The sequence below is a fragment of the Drosophila biarmipes genome, chromosome 3L (assembly GCF_025231255.1).
Source record: "Drosophila biarmipes strain raj3 chromosome 3L, RU_DBia_V1.1, whole genome shotgun sequence".
Classification (NCBI taxonomy): domain Eukaryota; kingdom Metazoa; phylum Arthropoda; class Insecta; order Diptera; family Drosophilidae; genus Drosophila; species Drosophila biarmipes.
In genome coordinates, this window is record NC_066613.1 from 23,186,847 (window position 1) to 23,211,753 (window position 24,907).

The window sequence follows — 24,907 nt, forward strand, 5'->3', positions numbered from 1 at the left end:
TTCTTCTCGTTGCGAGTATTCAAAACTTGCCGTTTATTTAGTTTCTCATTTCATATTAGTTATACATCGTATTGTAGTTTGGTATAGACATTGCTGGTCATAGTAATTGGTAAAGTCTGAGAGTTTGTGGCCCGTCCTCGGCCACGTCCCGGCCGCCGTCTCGCCCCATTCGCCAAGATCCGGGCACTGAGTTCGCGGCTGCTCGTCCGGCAGGCAAAGACATCCTCATATTATTGCCCGGGGTCAGCGGGCGAACTGAGATGCCGACCTCGGCGGATGGGAGGGGCTGACCGGGGTGGTTCGAACGAGCTCGTCGATTTTCAGTATCCTTGAATGGCATCTTCGGAACTCACAGATTTCTTTCGGCCTGATCGCCGCATCTCTTGTACAACTTACTTAGCGGGGTAATTGACGGTTTTTTTTATAATTTGCAGTTTAACAATGTCAAAGTAAATATATATATGTGCATATAGTAGAGATATAAGCAAAAAGCATGCAAACTCAAACAGTAAACATCGAGAATCCTGCGAGGACTGCTCCAAGGGGCACCATCGGTTTACAATTTACAACGAGTGGATGGCTCCCTGAGCTGTGCGCCCCCCCAGGATCCGCTTTAAATAGAATATGCTCACAATAAATAGATTAGTAGTGCTCTTAGGGCTAAGACAAGGTTCAATCTCATTATCAGTTTCCGTCGTGGGTCGCATCGTTTCCGTTTCATTAGCTAGTTAACAGTGTAACAATCAACTTAGAATCTAGCCCCATCTGTCTGGGCATATAGTGGTGCTCTGCTATCTTGGCCATACTATATGCACATGCTCCAAATATGTGTATATAGTATGGGTGCACAGAGAATATCGTTATCCATCGCCCCGTCTGGGCATCCGGATCGGGGCTCCACAGCCACGAATCATCGCCTTAGTCACTCCCAACGGGTGCGTTCTGTTCTGGGTTCAGCGGGCATCCGTTGTTCAGCCAACGCCGGAGATGATTCAGGGCCTGGAGTCACACCTGCTGTAGTATTGCATTCGCCTATCATGGGTTCGTTTCGTAACATATGTGCATATATGGCGTCGTTAGTGGTCATTTAAGATTAGTATAACAATTGTATATATCCTATATATAGTTGCTTCGTTAGTGTTTCGTTTTAGTAACATATACATGATCGTTTTCCGTATTATTATGAAGTGGGTTCCATTGAATTTTCTGCTGCTGGTGTTCTTGGCATCGTTTGATTTCCTTCCTCTGACTTAGCCGAAAATGTGCTGGGTGCCGGGGGGCACCTTGTAGCTGGGGTAGCCATTGTTCAACTGGTGCTTGGCAAAGAAGGGTGTGTAGTCCTGGTGGGAGAGGAATATGTATGTGTTAGGATCTGCTTAACCTTGAACTTGAGAGGCGCATCTCCTACCCTGTTGATTCTCCTGGGACGGCAGACGGGGCCCAACGCCAGCTGGCGACGTTCCTCGTTCTCGCGAGCCGCGGCCTCCTTGTACTCCGGTGGTGGCCACTTCAAATCTCCGCGCAATTTGCTGCCTCCTGAAATTCAAAGGGGGAACTCACATTACAGATCTTGGAATATGATCACTAAATGCCCCATTGTTCTATCTGAAGTCATTAATTTATAAGCTGTTTTTGATTAGCCAAGCTCTTAAAGATGTGATTTCTTTAATACTTATTGTTTTTCCAAGATAGGAAAATTGTAAATAGGTTATCCTTTATTCCTATATCCTTATCCTAAGCTATATCCGCCCTACTCACCCTGATAGCTGACGGCGGCAGGCTGCGAAGAGTAAACTGGAGCAGGCTGCTGGCTGACTGGCGCCTCCTTGCGCAGGGTGATGATTCCGGGACTGGCGCCCCGGTAGCTATCCTGGCCAGCGAGGGCTCCAGGCTGCTGCTGCTGCTGCAGGTCGGTCTGATCCTGCGAGTACGGAACCTGGGGCTGCGAATAAGAATTGTACGGGGGTTGAGCATAGGTCGAGCCACCGTTTTGCTGTGGGTAATAGGATGGCTGCTGTTGCTGCTGCTGCTGCGGCTGCTGCTGGTACGGTGAAGCCTGGTACGACGGCTGCTGCTGTTGGGGTGGCTGCTGCTGCTGCTGCTGGTTCCACTGTGCCGGCTGATAGGGAGCCTGAGCCTGCGATTGAGGCTGATATTGCTGCTGTGGCACCTGTTGCTGCTGCTGCTGCTGTTGCCACTGTGCTGCAGGTTGCTGCGGTGGCTGTTGCTGCTGGTAGCCGTCGTAGGAAGGAGCACCGTACTGCTGCTGCTGCTCAGTGATGGTCGTTGGTGTTTGGTGGTGCCAGCATGCATGTTTGTCATGGGTTTCGACCACAGGGTATGGTGTGATTTCGAAGATGGGTGGTGTGTTGTTGGTTGGGAGGTGCGTACGACACATTCACATTGGATGTAGACAGACAGATAGAATATGTTGGAGATAGAGATAGACAGTAGAACTTAGTTAGAGGGTGGGAGGCTTAGTTTCGAGTCAGGTGTCGGTTAAGTTTTATGCGCAGTTTACAGCTGAAAGTCGCAGAAAAAGAAGCAAAGCTAGAGGTTAAGTGAGTATTTGCTTATAAACAGGGTTTAGCGAAGATTTCGACGTGCAAAGGCGTGTAAGAACACAATTACAAACAGTTTTTGCGGATTTGAGAAAGGAATTCAAACTTATTTAGCTTTCATAATTAAAAATATTTTATTTCAGTGATATAAAAAGTCGATTATATACTATTAAAGTTCGTTAAAAATGAATGGCTTTAAACTAATCAGTATGCGTTATTATTTTAAAGCCACTAATTTACCCAGACTTTGGGATAACCTGCGAGTTTTATAGTAATTTAAATTGATTTGAAAACTTAAAGAAGATTAAGAAGATAAAGATTTAGCAGATTAACATAAATTTTTTTGAAAGTAAATGAGATCAAAATAATACTATAATAAAATCACATATCACACATAGATATTTTGAAGTGAGAGAATTAACATAACTAAAGGTTAGTAAGTGTATAAGAAAGGAGTTCAAGGTATCTTTAAGATAAAAGTTAATCAGAGATAACATTCATATAAGAGTTTAGTTAATGTAAGAAAGGAAGATTAGTAAGTGTTTAAGAAAAAATCTTGAAGTTAATGTAAGGTTTTTAGTAAGAGAAAGAGGGAGGATTTAGAGAAAGTATACAGGAGCGTTTAGTAGGTGACTAAGATAGAGGGCAGAGAAGCATCTACGATAGAAGGAGATCAACGGTGGCAGGAGACAGAGACGATCAGAGCCGCAGAGCAATAGGTAGCATCTTTATCGCTTAGCCAAAAGCCGGCGTCCAATCCGACCCAGACAGTACCTGCGGCTGCTGATAGGAGGAGGGCTGCTGGTACTGCTGCTGCGCGGATCCCTGGAACGGAGGATAGGCTCCTCCTCCGGCGGTGAATTCACTGCGCGACTTGGGCAGCGGGGCACCGATGTGCTTCCAGCCAGCGCCCACATTGTTCACGGCCTGCAGCTGCTCCTGGGGATGGTTCGGTTGATAGTTGGATTGATAGTTGGACTGATAGTTGGACTGATAGTTGGACTGATAGTTCGACTGGTAGGGAGCGGGATCTGGAGTTGGAGCTGGAGCCTGGACGGGCTCCCTCGACCGCTGCCGACTGAACTGGGCCTGTGTGTACTGCACAGGCAGCTGCGCTTCCTGCTGCGGCGCATAACTATCTGGAAACTGGGCGGAGGTGGGTGGCTGTGGTGCTGGGGCGTAGACGTTTTGTGGTGCTGGTGGTTGGGTGGTGCGTGGCTGGACGTTGTTATAAATGGGACCCTGCAAGTTGTCAGTTTGGTTAGGTGTGGGAGATGCTGGGCCTTGGGTGGGTTGGGGTCTCCAAATGCTATGTACATGGCTTTATGCCTCACCGGATGAGATACGAATTGTGTGTGCGGCAGTGGCGGATACAATTATATTTACACTCGGTAACTTGACTATATGTATGTACAGTTCATTGGCTATAGTGGGGGGCTTCCATGGGCAATTACCTGGGGTGGGGCAGCTGCCGCGGGCGCATGGGCCTGGGCCTGGGCCGGAGCCTGGGGATAGTAGCCGCCGGCGCCCGGAGCTGGGCTCTGGGTCTGCGGCTGGGGGGTGAACTCCCGGATGATCCGCTCCTCCGAGGCCGGTGGCCAGGCCACACGCTTGTAGCCTGATTCGCACAGAGAACCGAGAACGGAGAGAAAAACAAACGATAAATACTCGGAATTCCTTTTTACGACCATCGCCGCTGCTGCAGCTGCCGAATGCAGCTGCCGTGCAAAAACATTCAACAAAATGCGGCCAAAACGTGGGCGTCACTATAACCTTGGCTACGGCACCGCAGTGCCCAGTGCTAGCGAAACAATTTGAAAATGATTTAAGCCAATTAAAATTATAGCCATCGACCTGGCAGTGTGCGAACAAAGGCGGGGGCATGGGGGAATTTCGGGGCCTATTCTGCAAATCATACACGGCTGTCATTGCGTCTAAATTTAGCCGATGAGAACGAGTCGAAAGCTAAGAATTTGACATTACTCATGGGGTGATGCGGATCATGGGGATGATGCTGGTGATGCTGCTGATGATGCGCTTCTGCGTGCAACATGTTGCCGCTGCAACCAGCAACATGGTGCGCTCAAAATGGCATCGCATCCCATCGCATCGTATCCGATCGCATCGCATTGAAGCGATTTGGAACAGCCTGTGATATATGGTATGGAAATTGTGTGTTTACCCTCCAGATTTTTGTAGTTCTCGTTGATGATTTTCCACTGGGCGACCATGGTTATATGTATGCTCCGCTCTCTCTTTTGTATCTTTCTATCTATCTATCTATCTATCTATCTGGCCGATCGGGCCTTTGCGTAAGAATAAAAATATTCTCGTATAGATATCAAAAATAACAAATACGCTTATATACCAAGATGTATACGTTTGTTTTTTGCGGCTATTTTTTGACTTGTCCGCTCGCAGAAAGGCGAGAAGAGCGTTATATAACGCCGAGGTGCAATCAATCGGACTTCGATACTTGGAGAGTCGGCTGCTGCTGCTGGGAACACCACACGGTATTTCGAATTTATGGCTCTACTTAGGCTGTATTTGCAGATCGGCGCGCGTTTCGTTTATCCTTCGGATCGATGTCGTTGAAAAATTCGAAATAAAATGATTCGGGAAGCACGGTGATTGAGTTTGAGTTTTCTTTTTTTTTCCTTTTTAATAAAAATTCAATTCAATTCGATTCGGTTCGCGTGCGTTTGCCCAATTTAATTTCTATTTTCTAGTATAGCTATTGGCTATTTCTATTTGCTAATTCGTTGATCGTTCGCGCTGCGATATGTTTGCCTTCGATGTATGCTACTAAGTGAGGAGCCAGAGAAATGCAGAGGAAATTATTGTTAGCCAGCGCCAAGATGTAGAAACATTGGCACTCGTGTGGGTTCCAACCCACACATTCGGCATTGGGATTTTCGTATTCGCGAGATGCGCGAAAGTAAAGACTTCTCCGAGAGAACACCTATATCTCGCACCGCGAGGGTCTGCTAAGTATGCTGATCTTGATCTGGGATCCTCCGCACCCCACCACCCCACCATCGCCGAGAGACTCACAATCAACTCCTGGCATTGTTTACACCTTCGATTTTTGTGATTTGTGGGCCCCACCTTGAAATACCGATCGTCAGGCCCACTCCCTCACTCGCGGTAGCTGTCTATCTATATCCATCTATCTTTATACATAGATATGGATGATACAGCCGCATTATTCGGGGTTCTTTGCCCAGATCTGTAGACCCATAGACGATGCCCAAGTAGGTTGGCTACTGTTTATTTTGTTATGGCGATTTGTTATGCCTCGGCGGCAAATCAAGTGGGCGCACACCCATCTATCTTGCGGATATTGTCTGATCCCGGCCAACTAACTATCTATCATCTATCTTGTGGCCATGGCACTAGGTATAAGTAGTTTGTGACTCAAAGCCAGCGACAGCGGTGGCTAAATTTAAACGGCTGTCATCTTGGGCGAACTAAAACAAATCTGTTTTTAAACGTATTCACACAGGTGTACGACAAAAGTTGGCTCATTAAAATTATTAGCAAACTTGTAACTCATAAGTCCGATGTATCTGCTGCCATAGAGCCCACCATATAAACGCCCATGTATTCATAGGCAATTATTTGATATAATAAGAATGGTTTGCTCGTTAGCCACGCAACAAATTCGTTTTGATGGCCGCCAAACGTCACAGATAAATACAAAATATGTTGGGTTTACATTATCTAGTTGGCCCACAAAGAGTCATTTGTGCATGCTTAGACAATTAAATTTTTTGGCTTTTAATTTTGGGTACAAATGAGTCTAGTGTTCACATACAAACAAATCATTTCGGTGGACAACTACAAAGTTTTGTATCTGTGACAAGTTTCAAAAGGACACCAAATGAAAAACTAAATTTTGGAGAATAAATGTTGCAATAAGGATTTTAAACTCTCTCGCTGTTAATATCTTTAAAAAATCTATATAGTCAGCCATTTGGCAACGTATTTCTGTGACATAAGTCTACAGATAAAATGGGCAATATAATTCTAAAATAGAAGCGTGTGCTCTATCTATAAAAATGAAGATGAATGATCTTTAAATTTTAGGGTGTAAAATATACAAATAAATTATATATTAAAAAATGATATAAAAAAATAGAACTAAAAAACTTTAAAAAATAACAAATTTATAGATACTATTGCTGAGTTTTTAAAAATAAAACAAATTTCTCAACCATTAAGCTTAAGTATTGAGTTCTCAAAGATTTTAGCAGGTAGCCACTTTAAGATATTTTTCCCCTAGAATAATCCCTAAATGCCCATGACTCAAGATCCACTGAGTCAGAAATGAGAATGTTGGGCTAATATATATCGAATCATGGGGGAGAACACCTTGAAACACTCAGACACATGGGGGATACAGAAATCGGAGGGCTCATGACGCACCTTCAATACCCAGATATGGGCGTGGCGAGACATTATCGAAGGATCGGCTAACGTTGAAATCCCGCTGCACCTCGTCGAAGGAAGCCAGGGAGCGGAATTTGTGCTGCTCCCCCGCCTCGAGGCTGGGGAATTCGAAGGGCGAGGGCTGTGCCGCGGAACGGGGCGTGGCCGGGGGCGTGGCAGCCAGCATTGAGGAGGATGCCGACATGCTCTGCTGCAGTGGCTCGGTGGCGGTTTTCACCAGGAGTCCAATATTATGGCCCTCCAGCTGCGGCACATGCGAGAATTTGGCGGGCAGATTGACAGGTGAGGGAGGTGCCTTCGCCTGGACAGGATTCAGGCCATAAGGTGAGCTGGCACGCTGCGGGGCTTCGATGAGCGGAGCAGGATACTTGCGAGAGGGCAGCGGACTGGGCGAACGGCTCCTCTGCCAGGTGACTTCCGTTTCCGGCTGCTGGAGAGTTGGGTGACTCGTTTTTGGAGGTGGAGGCGGCGGTGGCGTTGGTGGCGGAGAATCTGGAGTAGCTGGCGTGGTCACAATCTCCACAAAACTCCGTTGGCGTTGCAGCTTCTCGGGCGAGGTATTCTCCTTGGCCGACTGGGTGTCCTCCCAGGAGATCTGCCGCGAGATGTAGGGACTGCGTATCTCATAGGTGGCCTTGTAGTTCCTCAAAGTTTCGTTCTGGAGGTTGGCAATGCGCCACTGGTCGGCCTTGTTGAGCTTGCCCCAGTTATTGGGTGAGCAGCGCATCTCATCGCAAACTGGGCAGTAGGTTAAGGTCTCTTCATGGAGGCAGGATTTGTCCTTATCCTCCACTTCTTCAGTTTTAGAAAGATCTGCTTGGGTTTTACTTGTTTCTAACTCCTTTTTACTCTCTGGTAATTCTGATGTTACAAGTGGCTCCTCTTTTCCCAAATCCTTTTGGTTTAAAAGTTCTTTATCTTGTTTGTCATTCTTCATAGGTAATATCTTCTCTTCCCCTGGAATCACCTTATTCGCCTCCCTTAACCCTTTTTTGGCCAGCTGCTCCTCTATGGCTTTGCGTAGCTCTGTTTTGGGAGGCACCTCCTTAACCTCCCCCATATCCCTCTTGGCCACCTGTTCCTCCTTCCACTCCTCGAACTCCTTTTTGGCCAACTGCTCGTAGTTGGCAATTACATCGGATACGTGTCTGTACTCCATGTCCACATCCACATCCGCATCCGCATCCATGTCCACCTCCTCGTCCTCGTCCTTGATGACTACGTGCTCCGCCTCAATGACAGCTGGCGCTGTCCGGAGCTCTACGTGCATGTGTTTCGCGGTCTCTGGTTTTTGCTCTAGAGCCACTGCAATCTTGTGCAGATCCTCTAGAGCCCGCTCCACAATGGGCACGTTTTCGGTTAGGGATTCCTCCTCCCCCCCCTTGGCGGCGGTCTCCTCCTTAATCTCTTTCGAGAGCCTGGTGGGTAATCCAGCTGCACGGGTGTAAATCTGGCGAAGTATGGCTTGGAGTGGACTTTCCGCGGCCAAAATGGGTGACTGTCGATGGGCGAAAATGTCCCAGGATTCATTGGATCCGGAGCTAATGGGTCTGGCTGGCAAGGCTGGGGGCGGAGGTGGTGGTGGTGGCGGGGGAGGTGTTGGAACCGGTGTGGTCTGGGCACTCCGCTGCAGCGCCTGCTTGGCATTCTCCATGTAGGCATCGATCTGGAGCAAGTGCTCTGCTATGGACTGCTGAATGTGGGCATATTTAGCCTCCAGCTGGGCAATCTCCACATGGGCCTCGTGCTGCTTCTCCGTGTCGGTTTCCAGACGGTAGATTCCACCCTGCCTCCTCGATTGCTTCTCCTTGGCTAGGGAATCCTGGCCAGACTTGGAACGCATCACAGGCGGCGGCGGCGGAGGTGGTGGCCCTGGAATCGGAGTGGTTGGCGTGCTCGTGCTGCTCCCTTGCCGCTGAAGCAGCTTGATGCCACCGGTGGCACTCACATAGGTGGGACTCTGCCGCTCCTCCTCCATCTCCTGGTGATCCTGCAGATACGAACAGGCGTCGTCGTAGATCTGCTGGGCACTCAGCTTCAGCTGATCCGTCGAGGTTTCCACGCGAACGGGCACAATGCGAGTGGTGGCCAAGGGATTCGGATTCGGATTTGGGTACGCATTCGATTGGCTAATGCTCCCATTTGTGGCCAAAGCAAGAGCCATCTGCTGCTGCTGCTTAACTGCCAGGTTGTCAATTACCCTACGGCCCGCTGTCTTCGCTTGATTGAGTTGCGCAGCAGCTGGTGTCGGCGGCAGCGGCAAGGTCTCCAAGTCCACATCTTGCCCAGAATTGGGCTCCTCCTCACTGTCGCCGTCGTGGCCATAGGAGATCTTCACCTCGGTGGCCAGCTTGATGCATCTGCGTTGGACTTTTGGCTTGGAGGTCCTTGGTTTGGGCGGTGGCAACTCCGGAGCACCCACTGTCCGCTTTCGGGAGCGTCCCCGATCCAGGGAATAGGCCTGTCTCTTGGGTCTTGGCCGGTAAGGTGTGACTGGATTGGGTAGAGTGGGTGTTGAGGGCCTTTTGTGGGCCAACTGCTCGTAGTATTCACATCGTGGAGCCACCAAACCCAAGTCCACATCGGCTGCTTTCGTTTCTGGAGCGGAGAAGCCTTTGGAGACGGGGGTTTGATGGAAAACCTCCGATAGGTCACGGTCCCCTGAAACCTTTTGGGGAGTTCTGGATCTCTCCTTGGAGCCACCTTGCCTCTGTCGTTGCTCCCTCACCTGTTTAGCTGTTGGTTCTATAATCCTAGTGGGACTCTGGAACTTCTCCCTGAGAGCCTCAATACTGTGCGAGGGATTGCAGGCGATCTGATGACCCGTGGACTCGGCACTGCTAGCCACATCCTGCTCCAAGGGTGGCCAACTGTGATCCCTCTTTAGCAGATGCCTTTTGGTGGCCAGTCGATTGATCTTCAGCACGGTGTCCCGATCGATGGTAACGTCCTGCTGGTGGCTGAGGTAGTTCGTCTTGATCTGGTCTAGCAGCTGCTGGTGCAGCGTGTGATGCAGTGCATCGCCCTCGCCACGCTGACGCCGGCGGCTCTGCCTTTCAGTGGGGTAGAAATCTTGGCGGCGCAAGCCCCATTTAATTTACTTAAAGTCAATCTGTAAAATGACACCAATTCTGGACGGGCACTGGGACTAAAGTGGCTGTTTTGTTGAATGTTTTCACACTGTTTCTTAATGTTTCTTTTGGCAACATATAATAGGCACGAATACAGGAAAAAACTTAACATATAATCATAACTTACCAGATTTGGCTTGTTGTTCTTCTTCTTCGACGGCGCGCAGAACGGCCGAGTTGGCCAAGTTCAGGGGCTTCGAGATTTGGTCGTCGACTTCAATCCTAGAAAGTAAGAAAAGCTCAAATTTCTTAGTAAAAATACAGATATAAGGAAATTGGTTTAAAATGCATTTTGAATTTCGCGCCAAGCACTGCTTGAACTGCTTGCCCTGCTTTACGTTCGCGCCAAATTTGAATTTACGTTTTCATTTCAATGCCAATGGCAGGAATTGAATTGTAAAATTAGTTATAGTAAATTAATAATAATATTATTTTTGACTTTAAATTGTATTATTTTTATTGTTTTTGACATTGAAATATTTGCTGAACTCTTATGGACCCGATCTTTTAGTTAATAATTGGCTCATTCCAGACTTCATAAATGAAACCCCTTATAAACATAAGTATGGCTTTAGGTGCGAGTTGGTGGTATTATTTTTAGACTCCGCCACCCATTGGTGCATCCAATTAAGTGCATTCTTCTTGGATGTCCTGACATTGAAAATTAGCAGGCACGCTTCGACCCACGCTGACCCCAAAAGACTAATCAGATCTGACAAGTGGAAGTGCGCCGGCGGTTATAAAACTGGCTTTCAGTGGGGGAAAGTGCATTAAATCCTTTCCAGCAGCGAAGCCAGCAAGACTATGATGTTCCGCACTGTTATCCCGTGGCTTCTGCTCCTAATCACGCTTCTTGGATGCTCAGAGGCGAGCAGTCAAAGCCAACGCATTTGCGGACCCAACCTCATAGAGACAATGATGTTGATGTGCCCCAATGGATTTAGCGGATACTATCAAAAAAGAAACTCCAGTGAGTACTGTCGTTTTTTTGGTTTTCAAAACGTATTTGTATTGTGGCTTCCTATAATTTTCAGTGATTTTTGACTATGTCAGGGCCGAGGGTGGTGACGAGAATGCGGTCTCCGAAGACCACCATGGCCGGATGAACTCACTGACGGGATTGCGGCGCATTTACCGGGGTATTTTCGACGACTGCTGCCTCAAACCGTGCAGCCAAAAGGAGATGCTGGAATACTGCAAGTGAATCCAAAAACTTATACCGACACCTGTTCGATCTCTATATATACGACTTATTACGTTTTGATTATTATAGAAATATTTATATGTGTATGCACACTTTTAAAAAATGAAAATAAAATATATATGCGCAACTAAAAACACTATTAAGAATTTTTATGAAGAAAGACCAATGATGGAATGCTAACCTTTATCATTTCTTTTCTTTTTTTTCCTAAAATGTGCTCTAAGTGGTTTTTAATTAAATAAACACGCAATAATATTATTACGTTTTAATTAAAGATATTTTGATTATGTGGGGCATTTTTTAGAAAATTATAAATTCTTCCTCTAGCATTTTTGTTATTTTTTACTTGATAGTGTTGAAGTATACTGCCACGCGTAGTGTTTTCAACCTACAAGTAAATAAGTCTTGTAGCCAATCAACAAGTCAGCCGTTTGCCCAGAGTCAAACAGGATTTAGAGTGTACAATTTCTCTAGAATTTTCGTGCTTAAGTCCAACTCCCTAGCTTATAAAGTTTTCGAGATCTCAGACTTCTTACGGACAGACGGAGAGATGGACATGGCTATTTCAAATCGGATAGTGGTGCTGATCAAGAACACATATACATTATAGGGTCGAAAACGTTTCCTTATATGTTTCAGATACTTTTGCTTATTAAATTTAAGTACTAACTTCTCTGTCTAGGAAATTTCGGTATTCACATATTTCTAGTAGTTATGAATAAAATTCCAAATCAATAATATGGTTTTAAAAGAACTTCGGTTAAACTCATCATTATTGGCCATCTTAAGTCATAAAAAATAAGAACCCTAATAAGCCAGTCCAAATACAGGGCTTTAACTTAGTGTTGGTGGTACTATTTATAGATTTCGCCACCCTTCGGTGCATCGTAATAAAAACAGCGATATGCTAAGCTATGGGCATAAATTAAAGGTAGTATCCTTCGATGTCCTGACATTGAAAATTAGCAGGCGCGTTTCGACCCACGCTGACCCAAAAAGACTAATCAGATCTGACAGGTGGAAGTGCGCCGGCGGATATAAAAGAGGCTTTCAGCGGCGGAAAGTGCATCAGATCCTTTCCAGCAGCAAAACCAGCAAGACTATGATGTTCCGCACTGTGTTCCCTTTGCTTCTGGTCCTGATCCCACTCCTGGGGTGCGCAGAAGCGATCAGCCATAGCCAACGCCTTTGCGGACCCAGCCTGATAGAGACAATGATGATGATGTGCCCCGATGGATTTAGCGGATACTATCAAAAACGAAACTCCAGTGAGTATTCGCGTTTTTTTGGTTTTCTAAACGGCAAGTGTTAACCTATTATTATTGTGGCTCCAATCATTTCAGTGATTTTTGATTATGTGAACGCCGAGGCGGGTGATGAAAATGAGGTCTCCGGAGAACACCATGGCCGGATAAACTCACTGACGGGTTTGCGGCGCATTTACCGGGGTATTTTCGACGAATGCTGCCTCAAACCGTGCCACAGAAACACGATGCTGAAGTACTGCAAGGAATAAATGCAAACATTTGTTACGATACCTGTTTCTTCCCTATTAATTGAGCACGATACATTATGTTATGATTATGATAATCACACCTTTGAATAATGCAAATAAAATAAATAACTTTATGAAGAATGAACAATCATAACAAATTATCGTTTTGAATGAACAGGGGGTGCAAACAAAGCACTTGGGGTCTTAAATCATTTTTAAATGTTGATTTTGTGCTTCTAAAAGTATGCAGTGAAAAGGGAATAGTCCTCTTCCTTAACGAACCCATGTACATTTGACTTAAATAAATATTGTAGCATACTTTTAGACCGTCTGAAATCTTAACCGGTTTAATTAATAAAATCCCTGTTTGAAATAATCCTTTTATATTGTTTTATTATTGCAGCTATCTATATAATGTGTAGATACATAATATACTTTTTTGAGTGCAAGTCTGGGTGAATTTTGATTTGAATCGCAGCAAGTTGGGCGGAAATTTCGCACAAACAAAAATGTGTATTGCGCTTGCCTGGCGATTTTCTTTAAGCTGGCAAAAAGAGTTTTCAACTTTAATTATAATTTGCTTGAAATGTTTTGCTCTCAACGCATCAGCTTAATCTGCTCGAAATGCTTTGCCTTGCACAAAGATAACCAACAGAAATATTTAAGCTAAGAAAATGTGCCTGCTGCGATAAGACCTTAAAGAATTTATGGACAACAAAGTCCACAGAGATAATCGCAAAGCTTTAAGCTTATACAGAATTTAAGAGGCAATGAAAACCATTTCCCATTAGTTTTAGCATTGACCTCTTTGAAAAGTCAGAGTCCCTTCAAAGTGAAATCACCGCCACATCTGTGGGCTTCAACTTTAATTAGTTGATTAATTTCAAGCAATCGCAAACATTGTGACAACCCCCTTTGCCGCAAGCAAATATTTGCTCAAAAATCAAGTGAAATCCAATTCATTCGATTTCGATTGTGGCTTGCCAAATATTTGCCCAAATATTCATTTAGTGGCGTCTGGTGATTATCGTTTGAAATTATTATAAGTATTTCTTGATCATTTTCTTTTTGCGGCTGATTGGTTAACTGTGCGATTTCGCCGTGATTCACCGATGGGCATTAAGTCAAGAGATGCCTCACAACTTTTGGCTAGACGCCTGCCGCTTGTTTGTTGACATTGTTTTAGTTGTTCTTTTTCGATGCTGTTGCATTAAATCAGTGCACTATAGCTGCCGAGTGACTCATCGACCTGCTGACGTCTTGAACTATTTTTAATTACTTTACACATGCAAAAACTATTGATTTTTGCTAATTTTTTAACAAAACTGTCATGATTATGTGAAATTGAAATATATTTTTTGATGTTATTCAGTTTTCAAGGAAATCTCCAATGCTTTTACTAGAAATTTTCCATAGCTCAACAGTATTGTCATCGGTTTTTAATATATTTCGAATTCCCATTAAAGTCACTCTTAGAACTATTCACATTTTAACTATTCAATTTTCCAATAAATACATTTTTTTCTATACTCAATTTTCTAATATTTTGACCACTTTTTTAACCTTGTTTAAGATGTCTTAAGATCAAGTTGTTGCCTCTAAATGGTCCTGTTTTCCCTTTTACACTTGACTGGCGTTATATAAAACGCATCTTTTGGATTGCTTTCGCTACACGTACATTTTATTTTCGAAGTTTTAAGTTGTGCGAAGCCTTGGCTCAGCTGTTTTTGGAAAAGTTGCTCCCTAATGCGGGAAAACACGGTTACGCACACTCACGCGCGAATATGCGATTGAAAGTTTTCAGTTTTCAGTTTTTAGTTTTTGGGCTTTGGTAATTAAATTCAAAGACTCCGTTGCAGTTGAACACGTTTTGTCGCACGCATAGTCACCGAATAACTGAAAGCCACTTAAAGTTTTTGCTCATCAGAGCAGATCACCACTGTATCTGTATCTTTCTGCGGGATGCGATAGGTGAGGCGATCCGAGGTGAGGTGAGGTGAGGTGCGCTGAGGCCGGTTTATTCAAACAACAATTGCAAACAACAATGGGAGAGATACACATAGAGTGCTGTTGTTGCAGACGCGACAACAGCAGCAGCTACAAATAAATTCGAGTCTAAAAAGCATCGCTGAGATACGCGAGGTACGCGTCGTCGTTTGCTGCTTATAAAGCTTTTTGGTAATTACAATTAAACGTCAAAGCATTTAATTGTAGAGCTGCTTGTTGTTGTCCCCGCCGTGTTTTTGAGTATCTCTCAGTGCCACAACAAATTGGCAGCAGTTGCAGTTGCAGTCGCCGCCTCGGTCGACGTCGCAGTCGCGCTGCAGTGCACAAAGTGAGGGGCTGCCCCACCCCTTAATCCCCCCCTGGACGCCCACTAATTAATGTGTTTTGTGCACCTGTTTTGTGGCAGCGGATTTTGTATCTGTCAAAATAGAACAAGCAACGTTGGAGGCTTTCGGCGAGGCTTGTGTTACCAAAAGACTTCCAGTTGTATTTGCAAAGGGAATGTGAGTAGAGTTGCTCGGGATGATGGTTTAACTAATTGCTTTCAGTTTAAGTTTGTATTTAAGATATGTAAATCAAAATGAATGAGTTTGTCTAGAATTTTAAGGTCATTAATTTGATTACCAAGCATAATGTAATATATATGGTTTGATAAAGACTTTTAAGCCAAATTGTATTACTAATGGTAAAGGTAGATAAAATAGATGGCTTAACAAAATTGAATTTAAATTTACACTATTTTAAGTTTTTTTTTTTTAATTTTTTGCATTGCTGTTGAAATGGTTTTATATTATTAAATAAAAATAGTTTTTCTTTCATTTTAACCCATTTTTCCAATTTAATTAAGTGCAAATAGCGAGTTTATAGACAGAAAGGCTAAATAACTCCACCAGCAGGTCAGGTTAAGAGCAACTTAATTCCAAAAAAAAGTGCAACTATCATTCCATATTGTTTTCACAAGTTGTTCATATAATTTTGGATTATTTAAAGAATTCAAGCTTATGAAATGGCAGTAATTAACGGCTTTGCCCAGCCTGTTTAGTTTTTCACAAAGACTGCGTAACTATTTAATGCCCTCAAAGTCGCCAGCAAGTTACTGGATATTCTACTGAGCGGAAGGCAAACGCACCTACCCCACCGACCCTTTGGCTGGCACTCCTTCCCAGCTGGCTGCTTTCATCTATTTTATGAGGGTGGAGGGTAGGTTCTATGTTTTTGTCTTATTTTTTAATTTTTCCCCCCCGTACTCACCCCTCGCCGCCGAAGGCCTTCAGCTCGCGGTTCAAGGTGGCCTTCACGTTCTCCTGGGAATAGAGGCCCATGGGCGAGTTGAACTGCTTGTGCACCAGCTTCCGTTGTAGGGCGGCCATTTTCTATCTATATGTATATGGGTATTGTATGTGTGTGTGGGTATCCTTTCTGGACTGCTTCTTCCGGCGGGCTCAAGTTGCTCCTTTGGAAATGTTTAACTTCGGTTCCTTCTAGGCTGACTTTTGTTTGCCTCGAAGCTCTCTGTGTGTGCTACTTCTTCGGATGTCTTCGAAAGTTTTTCAAAAATATTGTTGATAAAAAATATTTTTTAAAATTTTCTACTCGACTTGATTCCGCCTATCGGTGTTCTGTTGTTGTTCTGCTTCTTTGCTGGCAGTTTGAAAAAAGAATCCTACTTCAAATGGTCTTAATGTTAATCGTTAATTGTCGGTCGTTGTTCGTTCTGTAATTGAAATGCAAAACAAAACTGAATGAGATAATGAGGTAAGTGGAAGCTTTATTGGAAGAGGAGTTAATTGAAAGAGGGGAATAATGCGATTAGGTTTCGATGGCAGCTTGTTAGCGTTTTCACTGGGCACATATTAATATTAATTATTAATATTCTGATGTTCCTTTAAGGTATTTAACCCATTCAGTAAAATTAATTGTGTGTGTGTATCTTTGGCTAACATTTTTGAGATTTTTTAACTTAAATTTGTATTTTAAAATATATTTAAAACTGTCCTACTAAGAAGTACACAAATACGTTTAAGGTTTTTTAAGCTTTTTATTTGATTATACAATTATTAAATCCTCATAAAGACCTGTATATTTTATTTTCCATCAGCAATGGCTTATCAATTGATTCTCTTGTATACAAAGAGGACTATAGCTCTTTTATTTGATAATTCTCCTGGCCTTGTATAACAAATCACTGTATTTCTCTAAGCCTATATGAAAATCTAATTATAAACACAAAACAAAAACTGGCAGACTCTTAAAAGTTTTCAAACATGAGCGAAATAATTTCAGAAATATTTCCAGCAGCACACTTCAGACACTTCAATGTCAACGATCTATATATAACACTCTAATGCCATCAAGAACTAAAGATACACATGAATTTTATATTTTATAAAGCTCTCAATCGCGGACTGGAATAATTTAAATGCCACGGGCCACAGAAATTCGTTTCGATATTACAGCTGTTGCTAACAAATTACAAATGTGGAATTTCGTACGCAGTATCGAGAATATGCAAAAGGCACGTATAGTATTTATTTTTCCAATTTCCTGAGACACTCACTCACTACTGTCACATTTAGAAATGTATCTTAAACTAATTTGAGCACTGGCTGGCTGGCAAAACAAATAAAATATAATATTTTTGTGTGTGTTCAGACGATTTTGTTGTCTTGCTATTTGTGCGTTGGCCTAAAAATAGAGCCGAAGACAACGGCGAAAATATTGAAATGTGCTCAATTTATACATTTTTATTGTATATTCGCCACACTCATATTTTCCACACACACTCGAGATCGCTCTCTCTCGTTCGATGTCTCTATTTTGAAATTCCCGCCTTGTGTGTCACCTCAAATAAAATTAGCAGCTGTGAGGAAAAGATACCATTATTTAGATTTGCGTCATTTCGAGAGGAACGTAGAGGAAAATCACAGGGAAACCGTGGCATGGGCAAATGGAAAATGCAATAAAAGATACTTGAAATAATCGTAATGAAGTATTTCTGTGTTTGCTCGCATTTTATGCCTTTTAATTGCTGCTTGTTGCTGCCGTGCGTCCGATGTTGCTGCTGCAGCTGCCACAGCTGCTGCCCCCGTAAGCAGGCAATATTCTGGCTGGGAAAACGGAAGCGGACCAAGAATCGCACAAATTAATCAACATTTAATAAAATATTATGCAAATTACACACAAAAGGCAGGAAGGCAGCGAAATACACACAGCGAAAGAGGGGAGGAGGACGAGCCAGCAGCAACAAGAGCTTGCCACTTGATGTCCCAATTAAAGTTTAACACAAAACTCATGCAAACACACACACACACACACACACACACACCAATACACCCGTACAGCCCCACCCACACACACTCGCAGCTAACCCGCACACCGTCACACCCTCTCACACAGATACACAAACAGGTGCGTGCTGCACTCTGTGTACTTAGCACAGGAATTGTAAGGGAATTTGCATAAAAAATGCTCACAAAAATAATGTTTCAAAAAAAGGCAGACAAATGAGCGTGAACGAATGGCAGGGGTGTGGGTGTGCCATAGAAAATATAACCCTCTGCCATATGCCATATACCATGCCACACCATGCCGCACCATATGCCATCTGCCATATAGCAGCCCACGCAGCAACTCTTTCAATACTCTTCTTCGAAACAAATTACCAGGCCCCAGGACATGTGTGCATTTAAATTACAACAGAGTTGCAAAGCCAAGAGTTTTCCACTTCATTTGTTTTCACAAACTGTTCCAGGCTTTCAAATTACAGCGGCAAACTCATTGTAGAAAGTACAATGTTTATTTTAAAAATAATATTGCCCTGGCAACAGTCAATCAAGCAATATGTCACACAGCCATTGCCTTGAGCCAAAATTTTTAAATAATATTTTCTTACTCAATATGCTTTGGGTTTTTACTAAAATGTTTGAAAGTCTTTTGCCCCAGAAAAAACAGCTGTGTCATACACAGGTGCCATTTCTGCTTTAAATTTGAAAGCGAACTATTCTGGGCACTACACTTAGTGTTAGGTTTTTATTAATCATATTTATTAAACCTCTAATGAGAAGCCATAGAGCAGATAGGAAAATTGTATTAGAACTGTATTCTAGCCATTAAGAGTTCGGATAATATGTAGTTTAAGACAAAATCTCTTGTGATTATTGGCTTTAAAAAACTAAGCAAAATATATGACTTTACTTATTTATTTATAAACATTTTCTAACTGATATCCTTATATCCTTGCACTCATTGTTTGGTATGCTAATATATTTGTATATCTACTTAATAGCCATAGAAAGGTTGTTATATTATGAATATTATATTTGCTTGTCTACTAAGTATTGTAAATTTAAGGAAACTATTTTTATTAATATATATAATTTTATTTAATGTAGATTTTTTCAATTTTTCCTAACGAAGTAGGTTTTAAATGAATATTTCTAAGATATTTCTTTCTTTCGTTAGTATACCTATAAATATCCGCTTCCTAAGGTGAGAGTATGACGTCTTCCCCGTAACCTAATTAACATTTCTCCCCGTTCGCTTTTCAGTGTCTTTATTTTGGCATCGACATCATTATCAGCGCTGCCATAGCCATCGGTTCGACTCCATGGCACGTGTGGGTGTGTCTTTCCGAGAGTGCTATATAAACTATAATGGTGCCTAAATGTGTGAACGAGTGTGGGTGTGTTTGGCACACACACTTGTGCACCGGAATCAGGTGCAAATATTGTTAGATTTGCGTCGAGACGAGGAATTTCGCAAATCTGGGTGCCGACGCGTATGAGGATCTCGTGGCTTGCACATTCAAAATGCCGAAACTGGATGAAAGCTGCTGAATTTGCCTGCCATGTTTTTGCCGATTTAATTATTAAAATTCGGCATTGTGCTGCGCAGCTCTCGGTTTTGTTGAATTGCTTGAATATTTTGTTCTGCTGCTACACAAAAACAAAAGTATTAAATTAAATTGCAATTTGAGCATTGAGTGTAAAACTTCTAAACATTTTGATAAGCCGGATATTGTTTCTGTGATTAAATGGAAAAGTAAATATTTTCCTTTCTCACAAAGGCTACATTTAAATCTATTTTTCCAAAAGATTTTAAGAATCTTATTATAAAACCTAAAATTATGAATATTTTGAAAAGGAGTTAAAGTGGTTATAAGGCTACAAAAAGTTTTTGAAATACCAAAGAAAGAAAAATAAATATTTAAGGATACAAAAAAATGGTACAGATTTTTCAAATGTATTCTGATTTTGGTGAAAATAAATCCATATCCTTAAAAATGTAAGAATCCAAATTCACATTTAAGTGGAACTTGGTTTCCCTGCGTTGATAGAATTTTATGAAATGTAAGGTTTTCCGAGTTTTAAGCGGGAAATGGCACCTATTTTTTCGCAATTAGCTCGAAAAGTTGGAGTACAATTAAAGCTAATTTGTTTGCGGTGCAAGCCACTTGTTTATGGTTTTGCTGTGGGTGGTGGGCGTAGCACTTAAGCACACTAACATTCGAAAATAAACACACGTACACACATTTGGCTGGGTTAAGTACAAGCACACACACAGAAGCACTGGAAGAAATACGTATCTAGTTGGTGTAATGTGGATGCTTACCGTCTGTTACAATTTGGCGCTGCTTAATCCAAAAATAACGCCAGCCAATTGCCAAAGTTGGCTCCAGAGTGCTGCCCACACCCCCCTCAATAAACACCGCCCCGCGCCCCCACACTGCTGCACTTTCTTATTGCACTTTCACCGCCCCCAAAATGAAGTGTGGGTGTGTGTGTGTGTGTTGGCGAGTGGGCTAGAGTATCTGTGTGTGCGGGGTTCTCGGGGTCTGCGGCGTTTTTCTGGAGGAGCGCGAAAGCGAACGCGTCCGCCGGGAACCGGCGTTTTGTAAGCGCACCATCGGCCAACTGAAACTGAAACTGAAAATGAAACAGCAACAGAAGCAGCGAAGCAGCCGCAAAACGCTCAACTTTACGCAATGATCATCGGAGGCGGCGCCTTTTGTTTTTGTTTTTCTTTCTTTTAGTTTTTTTTTCCTTGTATTCCGTTTCATCAGTCTACATTTTCACATCTTTGGCACCGCCGCGAAGAAGAAGCAGCGGCAGCGGATCGCCAGCGCCGGAATGTATCTGTATCCGCGGACGGGCGAGTGCGTGGACTCAGATAGAATCCGGCACACTGGCGTCCGGAAAAAAGTGCATTGCCAAGCGTTGTCCGAAACAGAGAACTAAGACGATTTTCAAAATATTTATATTTTTATAAGACATAATTTACTTTTGAAAGAGATAATATCACTCATACGCAGTATTGCCTTTCAATAAAGCTTTTAAATTATTTTACTTCTATTATAAAAGTATTTTTTACCCTAGGTGGCCTAGATTTTGATTATCCCTTACTTTAAGTCAATATGTTGAGAATGTAGAAATGGGAAAAGAAGTTCTATGAAATTATGTCCAACGGGTCGTATGAGTAATTTTCAATACGAGAGAATCTTTAAGACGTTTAAGGCCTTTGGCCGTTTTGAAAACATCAAATACAATTTGTTGGTGTGTATTTAATATAAATACAACCAAAAAACTCTCAGCAAATTTATTAAAACTGCAAATTTGCATTCATCATTTAGTTTGAAACTAATAGTGCACTTACAAAGTAATTACATTCATCGAGCTTTAATAAATCAAAAGTGGTCGCCTTAAAAAAATTTTCAAATGCTTGCCCAAAAAGATGTAAGCATGTTTTAAGTACACCTAACGTATAAATATTGTCGATAAATTGTAGCTAAAAATTGCAAGAATGTGTTCCCAGTGAAAATTTTGATAAATTTGCAGCCAGAAAACGAGAGTTCAATTAATTAAATTGATTTATATGCAAAAGCCGAACCGCTTACGCACTTGCACATATGGCTGAGTGACTTTTATTACCTAATTAACAAGAATGATGGCATTAAATTAAAACACATTGAAGCGCATTTGGCAGATATTCAAAACGAAAACAGAATCACCACCTTGATGAGCCTGGCATTGGCTTGAATTCAAAGAGGATTAGCTCGGTGAAAAGTTCAAAAGCGTAGCGATGAGGATGAAAAGCTGTCTAAAACACCCACAACAGCGAGGGGTGATTCATTTGGCGCTGCAGGGGGACACCTTTTGCCAGCCGCCACTGTTAGTTGGCCACATATCTAGACCGCTTTTCCCCACCCGCCAGCCAGAATAGGAACAACAACAGAGCACATCGAGTAGTTTCAAAAGAGAGCAGCAGAAAAAATGAATTATATATAAAAAATATTCGGTCGCCGTCGATGAGCGACAAGATGGAGACAGGCGGCAGCGAAAGATGGATAGATACATTTGTATCTATAGGTATAGATTGTATATGCAGCTCCTGTGGCCCGACTATTACAGCACTTTTACTGCCGCCCTCCCCAGCACGTCTCTAATATTCTATTTTTGAGAGTAGTTCTTGGTTTTTGTTTGTGCTATTATTCTTTTTTTAATTTTATTTATTTGATTTTCGTTTTGGCTCTCCACGTCCTCGCCAGCGATGTCAGCTCAACACACTACATTGTTCCCCACCGTTTTTTGGGAAGCAATTTTCCCCCACGAAAATAGCAGCGAAAGAGTCCATATAGAAAATCGACGGGAAAACGGGAAGAAATGCGCTTAAAATGTCATTTAATTGTTTCACTTGCAGCAAACGGTTTTTCTGTATTTTGGTTTTTCAGTTTTCAGTTTTCGGTTTTGCGCTCTTTGGCTTTTTGGTTTTCTCGCGGTTGAAGTTGATTTCATTTGCCAGCCTTTACGGCTCCACTTTTTAATTGTGCTTTAAATGCTAATTAGCTTTTGTGCATGCTGGATGCAAATGCAACGCGCGAGCCCACAAATATACATCCATGCAGATATATATGTATCGTTTGGTTTTTCTTTAATGCATTTTATTTAATTAATTTTTGATGGCCCGTTCGCGGCGGGGAGTTTTTCATATTTTTTTTTTTTGCATTGTGCGGCCACCACTATTTGTTGGTGACACATTTTTCAGGCATTTATTTTTGGCTTTTGGTGGCGCCTCGCGTGCAGTCCACAAATTGCACTACTACTATGTATACGGCCGCACAAAGCTGCACCTGTCGTACCGGACTGGCAATTTTGATTGCCAGGGCTCGCTGATCTGGTCAACTCGGAGGAACTCAGGAACTCGCAGAGATGTGGTGACCACGTTCGCGACCACGGTGCGAATTATTATTGTTACTCGCCGCTCAACGCTCAGCGCAAGTCGCTGCCACTGGCCGTCGACGGAAAAGTTCGCGAAAGCAGCAAAAGTTGCTCTTGTTGCTCTAGTGGCTTTTTTATATTTTCCATGGAAAATGGGCGATGATGATGATGATGATGACACCCCACCGGGTGTGTGTATTAGTCTGGTTCCCTCCCCCTGTCCAAAAAGATATAGAAAATTACGCCCACTCATGGCCGATTATAAATTACCCTCGGCCAGTGGGCTAATCACATATGCCTCGCTGCTACTCTATAATACTGAAAACCAACAAAAATCCACTTCAAGCCAAGGAGCGCTAGTCGAAAAGCCATAAATATTCAGCATGGCTGTGCGAGTGTGTGTGCTAAACCACCTAATTAACAAGAAAACAACGATTCCGATATATGTACTACATTTCTCCACCTTTTCGCACACACTCGCTCGCTAGAGACCGTTTTTATATGCATGTTTTCCTAAATATCGAACATTTATTTTTGGACTTTTGGAAAGCCATTGAAAGCAGTTCGGATGCCCTGCGAAGAGCACCGGGTTAGACTGACTAGGCGGGGAAAGTACGTGTTTAGTTATTTACGTTTCATATTTTTCATAGCATACTTTCAGCAGCACAAGCCGGGCTTAGATGGGTTTCTGTTTGCAGTCGATTGAGGCGAAACCGCACACAATTGATATTTCTGCACAGAGACAAAGGGGGGATTACTTATTTATCTCATAACTGAAGTGGTCCCAGGTTTCTTTCGTCAGAACAATTTAATTCTCAACCAAACAATAGCATTCTTCATGCTAACACTACAAATATTAGAATGTGAAAAGGGAGGAAGTAGGGGAAATCTGTAGACTATAAAATATACTCTGTTCTTATTAAAGAAACATAGAAATTATGTTTTAATTTTTAAAAATAATATGAAGGAAATGCAAAGTGGATTAAAAGGATTAAAGTGGATTAAAAGGGTTTTTCTGATTTTTAGAAATGAATAAATCCTTATCAACAAGTTTAAAATATTTTATAACTCATAAATAAGGGTTTTAAAAGTGAAACATTGCATTCCATTTTGTATGTTTTTTCCCAGCCGTAACTACTAAACTAGTATTTTTCCCAGTGTGATATTCGAGCATGGCATTAGACAGGCGTCTATTGGCACACGTTTCGATATTTGTTCGTTATCCCGCTCATTGTTTGTGGTTCGAGTATTTTTAGTTTTCATCTGCTTATATTTTTGGAAAATTTGTTTTGCCATCAAGAGCAGAAGCAGAGTCGGCAGCGTCAACAACTTAGCGCTGCCATTTTGTTGTGCACTCTGCAATTTCACAAGTTCATGTGCTTTCGGTGCGCTCAAGCACAACAATTAGTGCATTCAATGGATCTCGCCATCTCTCACCTGTGCCCTCACCTGTCCGACCCTCCCTCCACCTCCCATCCCACAACCCCCTTAACCCTCCCGAGCCCTGCTGCTCATGTCAGCGAAACTTAACCCATGCACAAAAAGCTCCGCTGCAGAGCACCTGACAGGCAACTAAGCTGCCTGTATTTCACGCTAGAAAGCCAACAAAAAAAAATATGTTTAATGTTTGTGAATGATTAATGGCACATTAGAATTGAAATTGTTTTTGGCCACGGCAGCAGCGGCGGCGGCAGCAGAAGAATCCGCATCCAAGCCCGAACACGAATCCGTATCCGTATCCGAATCCGAATCCGAATCCGAATCCAAAGCGCAGCGGAGCACTGTATACATTGCTATAATGTGCAAATATTTATATCCCCCCATATAGTATGTGCTCTTGGCTG

At 42.7% G+C, this 24,907-nt stretch overlaps 3 protein-coding genes across 18 annotated transcripts; 2 read left to right on the forward strand and 1 right to left on the reverse strand.

Moving 5' to 3' along the window:
- Window positions 1–23,104, reverse strand: LOC108034909 (uncharacterized). Of its 16 annotated transcripts, none has more exons than XM_017110144.3 (8): window positions 22,985–23,104; window positions 16,102–16,387; window positions 10,272–10,366; window positions 4,016–4,179; window positions 3,336–3,803; window positions 1,759–2,269; window positions 1,409–1,536; window positions 1–1,340 (listed from the first exon to the last, which is right to left on the reverse strand). In XM_017110144.3, the coding sequence occupies exons 2-8, from the start codon at window positions 16,218–16,220 to the stop codon at window positions 1,251–1,253; spliced, it is 1,575 nt and encodes a 524-aa protein (XP_016965633.1). In that variant the 5' UTR covers window positions 16,221–16,387; window positions 22,985–23,104; the 3' UTR covers window positions 1–1,250. The 16 variants fall into 16 exon arrangements, with proteins under 16 accessions (XP_016965633.1, XP_050742353.1, XP_016965634.1 ...); XM_050886396.1 differs by lacking the exons at window positions 3,336–3,803; window positions 22,985–23,104 and adding exons at window positions 6,990–10,099; window positions 20,461–20,773 and having other exon boundaries at window positions 1,759–2,266; window positions 10,268–10,366; window positions 16,102–16,564; XM_017110145.2 differs by lacking the exon at window positions 22,985–23,104 and adding an exon at window positions 20,461–20,758 and having other exon boundaries at window positions 1,759–2,266; window positions 16,102–16,564.
- Window positions 10,910–11,482, forward strand: LOC108034913 (probable insulin-like peptide 5). The gene is made up of 2 exons (XM_017110159.3): window positions 10,910–11,114; window positions 11,179–11,482. The coding sequence occupies exons 1-2, from the start codon at window positions 10,949–10,951 to the stop codon at window positions 11,346–11,348; spliced, it is 336 nt and encodes a 111-aa protein (XP_016965648.1). The 5' UTR covers window positions 10,910–10,948; the 3' UTR covers window positions 11,349–11,482.
- LOC108034912 (probable insulin-like peptide 5) lies at window positions 11,751–12,980 on the forward strand. The gene is made up of 2 exons (XM_017110157.3): window positions 11,751–12,616; window positions 12,692–12,980. The coding sequence occupies exons 1-2, from the start codon at window positions 12,253–12,255 to the stop codon at window positions 12,862–12,864; spliced, it is 537 nt and encodes a 178-aa protein (XP_016965646.1). The 5' UTR covers window positions 11,751–12,252; the 3' UTR covers window positions 12,865–12,980.
- Window positions 23,105–24,907: the final 1,803 nt, after the last annotated feature.